This window comes from Squalius cephalus (genome assembly GCF_949319135.1).
Source record: "Squalius cephalus genome assembly, chromosome: 19".
Taxonomy (NCBI): domain Eukaryota; kingdom Metazoa; phylum Chordata; class Actinopteri; order Cypriniformes; family Leuciscidae; genus Squalius; species Squalius cephalus.
In genome coordinates this window covers 18,245,477-18,259,435 of record NC_137140.1, presented here as the reverse complement: position 1 = coordinate 18,259,435, position 13,959 = coordinate 18,245,477, and the positions used below count along the sequence as shown (strand labels likewise).

Here is a 13,959-nt window from a genome sequence, read left to right as displayed (position 1 = left end):
GAGAATAGCCATTTTGAGAATCAGAATCAGAATGTTTTATTTCCATTGTTGATGAACAGAATTCACAAATAGGATATTGCTTTGGCTTAAAAGGTGCATAACTGATATAATAAAATGAAATAGATAAAACAAAATATAAGGCATTCAGATATCCATTTTATTTTATTATATTATCTGTTATGCACCTTTAACTAAGCCAAAGCTATTTCCTAGTTGTGAATTATGTTCAACAATGGATATAAAACATTCTGATTCTGAAAACAGCTAATACTAATAGTTAGTAGATCTAGACAACACGGTAACTAGTTAGCTGTTAGCCTTACCTTTGAGCAGACGTATTTATGCTTCGTAATGTTCAACACATTTAACTGGGAGTGGGGCCGTCCACACTGTTTTATCCATTGTAGGCACCGCTCACGTTGTGTTTTCGGCTTTGGGAATGGAAAGAACACAACTCCTCCAGACAATCTCTCGGGGTATCTAGTGTCCGATTTACAAACGCCGTGGGCGCACCGCTTCACCATCTTGCTTGGAGTCAATGTTTGTCGGACCTGCTCACATAGTAACGGTTGCTATGATGTGTGATTGGACAATGGCCGTTTTGGGGGAGGGGCCGGCGAGAGGTCAATTGCAGCAATAGCACCATCCAATGATCTAATTAATTCCCAATGGACAAAATTAAACTTGCCTACATTTTTCATTTCACGGTCATAGGCCCTGTCCCAAATGGCACACTTCAGATGCACTTTTGGTCTTGTGGACTTACAATGGCTGCCACGTGCAGTCGTGCACATGTCCGTTAAGTACATGAGACCGTATGGTGTCCCATTTGTCATTTTAGGTTTCAGAAGGGTGCTTGCAAGCGCCCTCTTTGCGGTCAATATGCACCCTTGATGCACACTTTTGCAGAGCACACACTGGATCCCAAATGGCACACTCTGGCCTTGTGGACCTCCTTTGAGTTCACACTTGGTGACGTCAGGAAGTGCAGACCTAAGGGGCACTGGCCTCGAGGTCCACGAGGGCACGCAAAAGTGTATTTTGGGACAGGCTTGATGACATCATGTCACCGAAAGTCAAACAGCTACGAAACTCCTCCCCTCATTTATTTGATTGGGCATTCGCAATGATTCCTGGGTAGGTAACTCGTGTGGAGGGTGCGAAAGTGCGGGCTTCGCCGAAGTCCGCATCGAGGGCACAAAGGCAGCGTTCGCGTGCACACTTCTGAGCACTGAAATGCCGAATGGGACACCCTACTACGGACTCGTACACTTGGCGACCAAGCGCAATTTAAAGCCACGAGACCGCGAGTCCACATGAAGTGTGCCATTTGGGATCCAGCCACTGATGCAAGCAAGTGTTTAGGGTGCCATTTGGGACAGGGCCTTATACACATCACAATAGAGTGGTGCAGGTATGACGTCACTTTGTTGGCCAATCAGCAGTTAGCATCACACTGGTTCTCTCGACAAAAATCAAATAGTATTTCCCCCATAGGCTTTTGGATTTTTGCTAAAAACAAGCTCTGTGATCAACAAAAGTTTATAATACTATAATAAACCATTTTGTCCATCAAGGTAATTATCACAAGATGAACAAAACTTTTATGAATTTTGAAGCCTAAATACAGTTGCCAGAAGTAAAAAGCTAAAGGTAGGCTATAAAACGAACCACACCACAGTGCCAAGAATTCCCAACATCACCATTAGTAAGCTTCCAGCAACTCTTTCTGAATTTCCCAGAACGTTTGAGTTAGAATAGTTTATGAGAGCACAATTATGAGCATAACAATGCTGTAAAAGTGGACTGAGTTTACCTGTTCAGCATGATTACGTTTAGTCTCCTCGACAGCCTCTGTAGTCCCAGCAACTGCCTTTTTCAAGACGCATTACAGCTTCAAAAAATCACAAGTGGATTAACACTGATGTATTTTATGTAGTAGAATAAAACGTGAAAGTTTCTTGAGCTTGTGCTCAAGCAAATCCCCTTTCAAAAAACCCATTGACTTCGGGATGATGGAACTGGAAGTGCTAAAACGATAACTCGCTTCCGTGTTTTGGCCTACAAAGTGATGTCATACCTGCACCACTCTATAGGGAAGACACTTTCCGAAACATCCATTTCATGTCAACTCCAAATGAATGATGGTTTCAGTTTCCCAGATGAGCGCTGTGGTAAAGCTTTTCCATGGAAAGACAACTAGACAATATTAGACAGCTGGATTCCCTGGCTGACCAATCAGAAATAAAGGGTTAATCCACCCAAAAAAGGAAAAATTCTGTTAGCATTTACTTTTCAAACTCATAAGACTTTTGTTATTATTTTTAATTTAGACTTTTATTCACACATAAACACTGATCAATGGATATACATAGAGCACATTAAATATGGTCAGCAGAAGCTCAAACACATATGCTTGACAAGCAAAAACTGTCAAGAAATGTCTGCATTTGTGTTTGACAACGACAAGAACAATATCGTTTAGAATGATAGCATGGTGACAGAAATGTAATTTTTGGGTAAAGTATTCTAGACAGCTAATAGTACCTGTATTTCAAACAGTGTCTATATAAATTAAATTTGTCACTACCAGAGGGTGCCCCGTCTCCGAGAAAGGAGGTCCTTCCTCAGAGGAATTGGCCAGGGAGGTGCTGTCGCGAGGAGTACTAGTTCAGAGAACCAGGTCCAGGTGGGCCAATGAGAGCCAACCAATATGACCTGCTCCTCGTCCTCCCTGATCTTGCACAGGGTCTGTGCAAGAAGGCTCACTGGGGGAAACGCATATTTGCTTTCAGCACTGTTGTTTTGCTCTAAACCAGCAACAAATTCCGTGTATGCTCAGGCATACTTGGCCAATAAAGGGTTGATATTTGGATTAAATGAAAGAAAATGAATGAAAAGTCATTAGAGTTAACAATTTTCCACAATTAACACATTTATTAGATATTTACAAAATAGTTTATTGACAAATGAAGTTAGCTTTTCACATGGTACAACTCAAAACCAATATAAAATTCTCTTAGTGACATTAATTTCAGAGTATTGTGATCAGTTCATTCCTTATGAGGCGCAAGTAAATTAGGGGTCCCTATACGATCAACATCAAATGTTATATCATAAGAAATACACTTAAAATTTGTGTAGTGATTCTGTTTGAGATTCATATGTCCGCTGAAACTGAAGTTACAATAATTTTTAGCATAGAATTATACATACTCATTCAGATCACATACATCAGACAAGTTTGTCAGGAGATTGAGGTCATTGATGAGTGTTATTAGCATGAAATATTAACATCTAATTATCTAAAATGATACGATTTATAAATACACAATTTAGCTCTAGAAAAAGCTTATAATTCAGCTGTAATGGCGACTCAGCATTTACAATTTAGAACATGCTTTCTGAAAACTGGGCATCGAACATGTATAGTTTGGAAGAGACAGAATATATTTATGAAAGGGGAAAAAGGTTTTGTACAATTTAACATATAGCGCAAGGAATGAACATGCATTGACATTAGATCTGGTTTACAAGAACAAAACCTGATAAAAAGGCAATTTGACTACATAAGATGGAGCGATCCATCCAAGTGCCTAAGGAAATGTCACCCATGTTGAGAAATCGCTTACATGCTTTGCATTGCCCAAGTAAAAATACAATGTACCGACACATGCATTCAATACCCCCACCCTCCACCCGCCTCTCAAAAGAAATTCAAAACACCTCAAATATACTGTTAAGGATTGATGTATACACATACAGTGACATCTGGATTTAGCATTTGCGACAATACAGAGGATACAGAGATAAAGCCTTGTCTCCATCAGTAAAAGGCACCCCATAACACTTGGAAGTTACTTTTGTGGCTCAGAGAGATGTTGGGGTGCCATTGTGCATAATCCAGACATCCAAAGACAAAATGGCACCCCACTGCATAAGGCAATTCTAAGGACTGAGCAGAGGAAGTAAAGCATGAATCAACAGATAAAAGGAAAAGACATAGAGGCAGTGCACGTAATGTGCTACAGATGTTGTCACAAGCAGTTAGAAGACACTTTAATGTCAGCACAGGTCTGTTGTTGAACATGTAGTAGGTTCAGTACATGCACAATAGGTGAATATTTTTTACAGTCAATCCTCCAATAAAAAATGCATTATGAAATTATTCTTAATGTACATTTTACTTCCTCTAAGAAGTTTTGGTCTTGCTTGCATTCATGATGATCAGCAAAAAAAAAACTGTAAATTACAAGCTCGAAAACTGCTTATTTTATCAGTGCTGTAAAAAATAAAGGATTTAATGTCTTGAGTACATATTTACACTGCTGAAGCCAAATGATAAAATGCAATTGGTAGAAAAATAATTGCTGTCATACTGTGGCTCAAAGTGAGGGAAAGACAATACATTTTTCTCTTGGAAGTGCTTATGTTTCTAATCCTACATATTTAGACAGATTATAATGACTGCAATAACTATTTTGGAATTTATGATTCCAGGTTTAGGAGCATGTATTTAACATACATCTGGTTCTGAACAACAATCTTTACAGTTCACAGTCAGACCCAGCTGTACAGTATTAATACAGAGAGTTAAAAGGTGTTTAGGCATAAAGTTAGAGATGCTCATGTTGATACATGAGGAAAAAAAGGCAAAATATTTTCATTAATAGACAACGTTTAAGCTGAAAATGTTTAAAGGATGAAGGCATTTGCGAGGAGGTTTGACAGTAAATATAAGTCTTGGTTAGCAGTCTCTAATGAAACTTGCATAATGGCATGAATATGACAAGAGATGGTTTGTGCAAATGTTAAATTAAATAAAATAAAAAAAAAATAAAAAAACCTTATATACTACAGTGTATATACACAGGGTAAACTGTTAACACATTCAGATCAGAGAAATATTGGCATTAGGGACTGTAAAACCAAATAAAATTCATCACGGTAAGAAAGGACTTACTGAATGTAGTGAACTATGAAAATTCTCCATCTGATGAAGATACTGTGTTTTCCAGTCAATATTGACAATTTGGTCCCAACACAATCAGTGTCAGCTCAGGTGCATATGATCATATGTTCATTAGACAGACCAGTTAAAAGGAGGTAAAGATATCTTAGAAACTACAGCTACTCATGTCAACAATCCACTAATCGTACAAGGCCCAATGAAGATAAAACAGGTCTACCTGACGATTTTTTGCTAATTCTGTAAGTAATTGAAAAAGTACTGAAATTCAATTGTCAATTGCTGTATTAAAAAGATGTTAGAATTTTTAACTTGGACTCACGCTTTAGTGTCCAAAATGATTTTACGCTTAATAATACAACTTAGCATTTTTAATGTAATACAGATATGATGAATGCTCATATGTGATTAGAACAGGGGGAGAAAAGTCTCTCACCATAACTCTCACCTCCAAACCCTTTTCATATGTTACAATTATTTTCATAAAGCTCACAAACTGGGTGTAGAGGGAGTATACAGGCATTATATTTAGTGTCCTAAATCATCATCTAATCAAAATATCAATACACAGCAAAGCCAAAGCTGTGCTGGATTTATAGAAGCGGAAATGAGGCACACTTAACATGAAGTGCAGCTCATCACACACTGGAAGTGCGTTGTTGTTGCGTCTTTTCCTCTTGGTCACCTGCTTTTGTCACAAGCATAGACGGGCCAACGTGTCGATGATTTGAAGGGAAACTCGGATCATATTATTAAATGGCTTTTCCTTATTAGGGGATGTGGCTTTCCTGAAATCTTACAGCAGCTTCTGGTTTGGGTTTCTTCAGTGTCTCAGGAGTCTTCAGTCATCTTCAGTAGCTCTAGGAAGGCACCAACAGCTCCAAAATATCCCTGTGGAACAGAAGCAGAGCATTCTATTATATTTCCATACATGCTCATTTCATATGATGTGGCATCTGTTAAGGCCTATGATCAATTGATTGCTGATATTTTGACATACTGTATATAAAGTACATTCAAACATTTGGGGAAAGTAATTTTGTTTGGAAAGAAATTAATAGTTTAATTCAGCAAGGATACACTGAATTGATGAAAAGTGACAGTAAAGACATTTATAATGTTACTAAAGATTTGACATCAATGCTTCTCTTTTTTTATAAAATAATCCTGAATAAAGGTATCATGGTCTCTACAAAAATAAAAATCAACATTGATAATAATAGGAGAAGCTTCTTGAGCACCAAATTAGCATATTATACGTTTTTCTGAAGGATTATTATTATTATTAACATTATCCATTGACAGTAGATTTTGGAACTTTTGGACACAAGGGGGAGCTAAAAGTCCTGTTAATCAGCAAAGCAGTCATGCAGTGACAAGCACAGACTATTGCAGGAGAGGATTTATATTTTTTATTTTATAAATCCTAATGCAAAAGGTGCTCATTTTCATCGTAATCCCTAATATTAAAATACTCATATTCATCTTTAGTAACACATTTCACTGTTATTTACCATCTTTTCTGGTCTCATTTTCTTCACCTGTACCTATATCTGAATAACGGGACTGAACAGGACTGAAATGTACAATGTGAAAAAACTAGAACATCTTGTTATAATCAATGAATCTGCCTACATGTCTATTAAAAATGTTGGAGTAAATATATTGAAATTAACTTCTAAGTGAGGAGTTGTGACTCAAAGAGAAGTTACATCAGCAAAATTACATTTCTGACTTTTACGGAATATTCAACAAATTTTTATATTTCAATATTTTTGTCCAGTCTTTAAAGACTTCAAATTTTAAATGTGTATGAAAATTAACTAAAAGCCACAAAACTCAAATTCTGATTTCGTGGGGTGTTTCAAAGCATCTAATTTTAATTTATAATCTATAATGTCTCGACTATAATAATCTCATGTGTATAAAAACATTGTTAATAATATGTGTGTGCTTATTGGCTGATTCCAAGAGTTATAAAATGCCATATACTGGCTTGGCTGATACATTGATTGAACACTATGGAGAATGTTACGGTAAGTCTTTATTAATTAAACTAATTTTAGCATTGACGGGGAATTAAAATGATTTTAAAAAAAAAGTGTTTACTTACTTCATGTTCTAAGAAAAGGGCTTTCAGTTGACCGTTAGACCAGAAGTCCATGGCGTAAGCTAGCAGCTTAGTTGATACAGTGTTGATCCGAAGGAAATTCCCAACAAAAACCACTTTATCGATATTCTGGAGGATATAAAACACAAAAACAGACAGTCAGAAAAAACAGTGATACTGTTCCAAATTTGAATTTGATGAAGAGAAAACAGGACATATCCACATTACACATGTTGACTGTCTTTTACATCAGAGTATTTTAGGTGGGAAAAAAAGTTCATCCATCTTGTGGCTGTTCCGTGTGCTGTGATAGCCCTGTACAATGCTGCTTGATCTCCATGCCACAAGACAACACTGTAAAGAAGCTCAGAGCACACAGAGTTCAGGCCCATCTTTAGTATCACAGACTTGGTCTTGATATTGTTTGTGTCATGGGGTAATGCCCATTGAATTAAACTTATGCATTTTTAATAAAACAAAATCAATCTATGTGGCTGGAAGCCTGGATATATGGATAGAAACAGTTATTAAACATGATAAGTGAGCTTTTGCATTAAGAGAAAATGTTTTCAAACCTCGTTCACTGCACACATGCGGGCGATGGAGCCGATGTTGTTTGTGATGGTGACAAGAGTAGCCCTGGCCAGGTCCTCTTTACTTATACTATCACGTTTTTCCTTGCTCATCATATGACCAAAACTAACAAATTAAAGAAAAAAAGAAGATTTTTTTTTTTTTTTTACAAATTTTTAAATTTCATTTTTACAAATGAATGCTGGCAAATCTGTCTGTACCTGGATGCAACGGCAGAACCCTGGAGACCGAAGCGTTCATAATCGCCACCGTAAATGTCCTTCACAAGTTTGTCCACATTTGTGCTGTCCCCTTTAGCTGCCATCTCTAAGGCTTCCTCAAATGTATCACAGCCGGTCAGCAAGCAACACAGGCCAAGAAACGTACCACCTCCTAAACTGAATCACAACCAATGAAGCAAATGAATGTCAGAGTATTTAAAGATTGTTGCATTGCTTTAAGTAGGTTCATTAGAGATCTTGTTTTTACAACAAATGTAACAATTTTCATTACAAAATAAAATCCACAACAACAAAATCATAATTTATCATTTTATCATTCAGAATTTTTACTTTACAGTTAAAGGAACGGTTCACTTAAAAAATGAAAATTCTGTCATAATTTACTCACCCTCAAGTTGTTTCAAACCGGTATGCATTTCTTTCTTGTGCTGAACACAAAAGGAGATATTTTGAATGTTGGTAACCAAACAGTTAATGGACCCCATTGACATCCATAGTATTTTTTTCCTACTATGGAAGTCAGTGGGGTTCATCAACTGTCTGGTTACAGACATTCTTCAGAATATCTTCCTTTGTGTTCAGCAGAAGAAAGAAATGCATACAGGTTTGAAACAACTTGAGGGTGAGTAAATGATGACAGAATTTTCATTTTTAAGTGAACTATTCCTTTAAAGCTGCATTATGGACTGTCATGTGGCGTCCTTTCATAAATTATCTTCAAAACCAATTATAACTAAGTGGAATAACTGATGCTGGTGTCAGGTTTTGCTTATGATTTACTGATCTTATTCACTCTTTTTTCTTTTTTTTTTTCCTTTACATGTACACAATGTATTTATGTATGCTGTGTTGTTGGGTGTGTTAATGTGTGAATATGCTTGTTGCTGATTGTTGTTTAAACAATTGTTCAGTTGTTCTTTAAGTGACATTAAAGACATTTGTAATGTAAAAAAAAAGAAAAAAAGCTGCACTATGGAACTTTAGCCTCTTTATCGCCATCTGTGGTTGAAACATAAAATTGCAAGGGTTTTTTTGATGATGTTGTTGTTGTTCATTTGATACTGTGGCCATGAATTTAGAATTTGTTCCCACAACTTATTAATTCATGTCCACAATTTCTAAATTCTTTCTTTTGTTTTAGTTAAATCGTTAACAGCACATCTTGTTCATCTTGAGGTTAATTCTCGTGTGTTACTCAGCACGTTTGTGCTTCCACAAGAACCAATGAAGTTTGTTCCTGCACGTCATGCAAGTACGGTTGAGCTTCTGTTTATGTTCGCCGATCAATGTTTATCTGTGAATAAAAGCCTAAATTCAATCAGTTCATCATATGTGTAATATGTGATCGTCAAAGTGATTGTGATCACATCAAAGTGATCGTGTCTCTTCAGAAAATTTGGACTAAACCACTCAATTCATATGGATTCGTTTTACGATCTCTTTATGAACTTTTTGAAGCATCAATGTGGTAGTCACGTAGCTGTCATTGGAGAGACAGAAATCTCTCAGATTCTATAAAAAAATATCTTAATTTGTGTTCCAAAGATGAACGAAAGTCTTTTGGACTAAAGCGCTAAATTCATATGGATTAGTTTTACAATCTCTTTATGAACTTTTTGAAGCGTCAATGTGGTAGTTGCGTAGCTGTCAATGGAGGGACAGAAATCTCTCAGATTTCATTTAAAATATCTTAATTTGTGTTCAGTAGATGAATGAAAGTCTTACGGGTTTGGAACGACATGAGGGTGATTATTTTGGGTGAAAAACCCTTTAACTAAAATGACAAAACAAATTTACAAGTAAAAAAAATGTCTCCGTACTTTGGCAATGCACTTATGTGGGAATAAATAAGATGGTTTGAGGTTTATCTATGGTTCTGAAATAACATATCTGATAAAAATGTCATCAAGTCAGGAAATAAAATATCTGCCGCTGTAGTAGCCAGATCTTCTTTTCTTACGTATGCAAGTCACGTATACAAGCAAGGACAAGTGACATAAACCTGAAATGAACACGTTTGCTTAGCTACATGAAAAAGATGATGCAGGAATTCACCTAGTGCCCGTGACCCGCTTGTAATCATCCTTGGAGTAGACGGCCAGGATGCTAACCCCCGAGCCAATGTTTACCAGCAACATAGGGAAGGGGTTCTCCAGGCTAAATGGCCTCTTGACACAGTTTTCAGGGTCAGAGGGATTTTGGAAAAAATAACACTCTGGATGGCCATTGAACCCGACTGAGTCAACATACAGTAGACCATGAATAAGACAGTCCAGTTCATCCAGCTTCTGCAGCTCCAAACTAGCCACCTGTGGGAACAAATAATTACACAATCATAAATGTGAAAGGGCGTACCCGATGTTAGCAATTTCTTGTCCTGATAACAGTAATAGGATAAGTAGCAGCAAGATAATCAGTCATTGTCAACAAAACACTAGCCTGGCACGGATCAACATATTTTTCACATTCAATCTTTTGCGAATATTATAAAATCCATTATTATGTTGCCATTCCTCTGTGGATCATGTACCGTTCTGAAGTCTTCCTCAAACTTGTAAGCGCCCCCACCCGTGGCGCACAGCGTGGTGTGCAGGCTGGAGAAGTTCTTGTCTTGGCCCATTTGGATGAAGCGGTGCATGTCTTGAGTGGGGAACCGAATGAAGTGCAGGTTGCCTTTGCGGCCACACATGGTGAGGTTCTTCAACTCCAGGTGAACGTCACGGATACCCGTGTTTCCATAGGCTACGTTGGAGGTCAGGTAGCGGCGGATGCTCTTCAGGCTCTCCACTTCCTCTTGTTCTTCTTCAGCAGCGATGTCCTTGGGCTCAAAGTAAACCAGCTTTACCAGGGTGCCTCCGATATCCATTCCAAACCATGGAAAGGCTGAAACAAAAACAAGTTTTCGAAAGGGAAATTTCCATATTCTTTCCACACATATGTCTATAACCTGAATATTTCTGTGTGGTATCAATTGGTGTGAAATGGGACTCAAAAGTGATGTTGAATTATTGGCAATACTTGAATAATTTTTTTCAATGTTTTTACGATTTTAGTTATAGTATATAAGTATATTAATGACACTGTCTGATTGCAAATTACTATGACTACTTTGGCAGAGGGGAAAAAAGAGATTATTTTGGTCTATTCACACTGTGGCACCTTTTGTTGCCATGGTAACAGTAGTTTCAAAGAGATTGCCTTGCTATTCAGAGAAACATCCTGTCTTTAAAATAAAAGTTACCCATCTAACACAATCTTTCCAGCATAAAAGTATATCTTTAAAAAAAAAAACAGTTTAGACTTACCTTACTTATATAACCACAGTATTTCTTTTAGTAACCTTAGTGAATCAGTGAAATGTTTTTTTTTTATTGTTTGAGAGAAAACAGTTTCTTATGTCATTGATTAGTTAAGGCAGTCTGCGTTTAGATCATTGATGATAATGTAGCTGGCAGACATACATGTGGGTGAAAGGTGTGTGTACTCCTTGTCTCAGAGAGCAAAGTACTCCAAAGTCACCAAGAACACAGTGACATTACAGCAGATAGTGCACAAAAAGTGAGGTTACAGCAGTTTACAATAAACAAATTTTAAAACAATATTGAATATCAACAACGCATAACTACATACTTATACTAGCTATGAATGCATTACTGTTACTGCAACTACTTGATTAGTAGGTTTGACAGTAAACTTCAAAAAGATGCAAAAATCTAATCATAAAAAGTATTTTTTTTTTATGTTTTTACTGTCTCGTACTGATGTCATTGATTCAATATCATGCAAGACCTTACCTTGCTTTTTCACAATTAGTTTCATACTTTCAGGTGAGACAGACAGGATTATGCAGACAGCAATGAAGTCTGACGATCTAATCAATATATGAATATATCATTCAAATGCAGCTGTCAGAAGAATAAATGTGTTCATGTTAGCTGGCAGGTGTGCTATTGCCTTTTTATGTTTATTTTACAAGAACTGTAAAGTCTCATACGGAGCGCTTTCCCCACCCCGTTGTGTGATACTTCCCTCTCATTGGCTGCTCAAGCATGCCTTTCATATCTGGCGTGTTTTGGCCACACCCCCTGTTACTGATCTGGCCAATGGAATCCTCACAGCAAACATCACAATGATTTCACAACACTAAATAACCCGGTCTTTCAGAAACACATAAACCTCTTAATACAGGCAAATTTGAAATGTGTATACATTTTAAGCTATTTCTCTTTTAAATGATCCTCTTGTTGTTGTTGTTTTTAATTGCGAAGAAAACAATAAAATTGGTTCATTACTTCCGGGACTTCATGACACTGAACAGGCTCTCTCATTTACAGGATCTTGATACAAATATGAATAAAAACGTAATGCGAAAAATTCTGATTCATCGTTACAAACACTTTAGTCAAACAGTTAGAAAATAAATTGTACATTTTAACGTAGTTTATTTATCATGAAGATACGAAAAATGAATGCGTCGATTAAATTAAAATAAATAAAGAAAATTCAAGTTTTATGCCCCGGAATCGTTTTTAGTTGCTTAAATTATAGATTTTAAAATAAAAAATAAATAAACCATACCTCAAAAAACATTTATTTACTGTATGTCTATGTTGTGTTAATTGTAAATGTTCCGTTTAAGTTACAATTTAATATGAACATGAAAAATCCGACTTACGTGGTCTGTTCTTCTTTCCCGAATCCACGCGTCTCCTGAGTCTGCAGCGCTTCGCAGGCGAACCATTGTTGTGTACATCCTGATGAAGATGGTGGAAATTTTCAATACCATTATGGCCACCGCTACTGTCACTAGCACCCAGACCACCTCCGCTAGACGAAATGCAGTCCCCGTTACCGGACTGCGGGGTGTGAAATCCGTTCACTGAACCGTTCGTGTAGTGCGTCGTTCCGTTTTGATCGGATGTTTCAGCATTTTCCATTATTTACGTAGCAAATGTAAACGCTCGGAAGACAGATGCGTATAGCGACTCGACGTTTTGAAGGCGCTTCAAAATGTAGGCAACAATTGTTTTATCGGAATTCTACATAAATGCTGATGTGTTGTAAAGAGATGAAGACAATAGATAGGTCTTCAACATCTTATTCGAGGTCACTGTCGGTCATTTCTTCTTTACACGCTGTATGGCTGTTTCCGAGTCAAACAGCCGGTACATGCGACGTCACTAAGGAAAATGCCTCTCCCTCTGCTGAAACGTCATGTTTCAGAGCCGCCTACTTACATGTAGCATAGGCTACTATTTGCTAATGTATCATACAGCAGGCATTTAAAAGCTGACAAAGCGTTCGCGTAACATAGGCTAAGTAGAATTAAGTAGGTCTAGACTTGATTAATTTTAGATCACTGGGAGACAAAGTCTTCTTCAAATGTCACTTTTTAGACTGACTGGTCTATAGGCTATTCAATGGATACCATGTGTTGTCAAACCAGGTATTAAATAAAACTGCACAACCAAACATACAACACCCGCCACCCGCTGACAATGTGCACGACATTTTAATACATGAGTTGTTCGCCCTCTTCAGTTTTTAAATTTATTTCATATTCAAAGCAAGATTCTTTTGCATCACTCAGTTATGATGAGTGTTAGCCTATGTGAGGGTGGAAAAAATATCAAAAAGAGCAAGGTTTGGATATCAGTCTTCATGGGCCACTATAACAGAAGTGAATAGGAAATTAATTCTCCGCAATTCCCACATAAGAAGCCAAAAAAAAAAGTTTACGGTCAGTATCACCATGCAAAACATTTCAAATAACTTCTACCTACCTATATTCAGTTTACCATGCTGTATAAAGGAATCGTTGAGAAAACCTAAAAAAATCTGCATAACGCAATGCATTCAGATTTTTAGGTTCTCTTAACTATTGTCTTAAAAATATCCCAAGTAGCCTACTTTGTCAATTTGAATTTGTTCATTCATTACAAGCAAAATGCCTAATGCAAGCTATACATTCATAATGGCAACAACATACTTCATGTTCAAAAAATTAAATAACACAAATTGAGGCATATATTTTCGTAGATATATATAGCAAAAATGTTTAAAGG

At 36.9% G+C, this 13,959-nt stretch overlaps 2 protein-coding genes across 3 annotated transcripts in view; one reads left to right on the top strand and one right to left on the bottom strand.

Annotated features, from left to right (window-relative positions):
* The window catches only part of LOC307147356 (interferon-induced protein with tetratricopeptide repeats 5-like), a 141,134-nt gene that overhangs the window by 40,940 nt on the left and 86,235 nt on the right, over window positions 1-13,959 (top strand). The gene's annotated exons all lie outside the window — the stretch shown is intronic.
* Window positions 2,906-13,076, bottom strand: pank1b (pantothenate kinase 1b). Of its 2 annotated transcripts, none has more exons than XM_079851722.1 (7): window positions 12,570-13,076; window positions 10,425-10,777; window positions 9,950-10,203; window positions 7,874-8,050; window positions 7,655-7,778; window positions 7,083-7,208; window positions 2,906-5,860 (listed from the first exon to the last, which is right to left on the bottom strand). In XM_079851722.1, the coding sequence occupies exons 1-7, from the start codon at window positions 12,829-12,831 to the stop codon at window positions 5,801-5,803; spliced, it is 1,356 nt and encodes a 451-aa protein (XP_079707848.1). In that variant the 5' UTR covers window positions 12,832-13,076; the 3' UTR covers window positions 2,906-5,800. The 2 variants fall into 2 exon arrangements, with proteins under 2 accessions (XP_079707848.1, XP_079707849.1); XM_079851723.1 differs by lacking the exon at window positions 12,570-13,076 and adding an exon at window positions 11,689-11,867.

Coding starts and splice junctions, on each gene's coding strand:
- pank1b (XM_079851722.1), bottom strand. CDS start 12,831: ATGGAAAATGCTGAAACATCCGATCAAAACGGAACGACGCACTACACG. Junction 10,204..10,424: donor TTGAGGAAGACTTCAGAACG/GTACATGATCCA, acceptor TTGTTCCCACAG/GTGGCTAGTTTGGAGCTGCA. Junction 7,779..7,873: donor GGTTCTGCCGTTGCATCCAG/GTACAGACAGAT, acceptor TTAATTTGTTAG/TTTTGGTCATATGATGAGCA.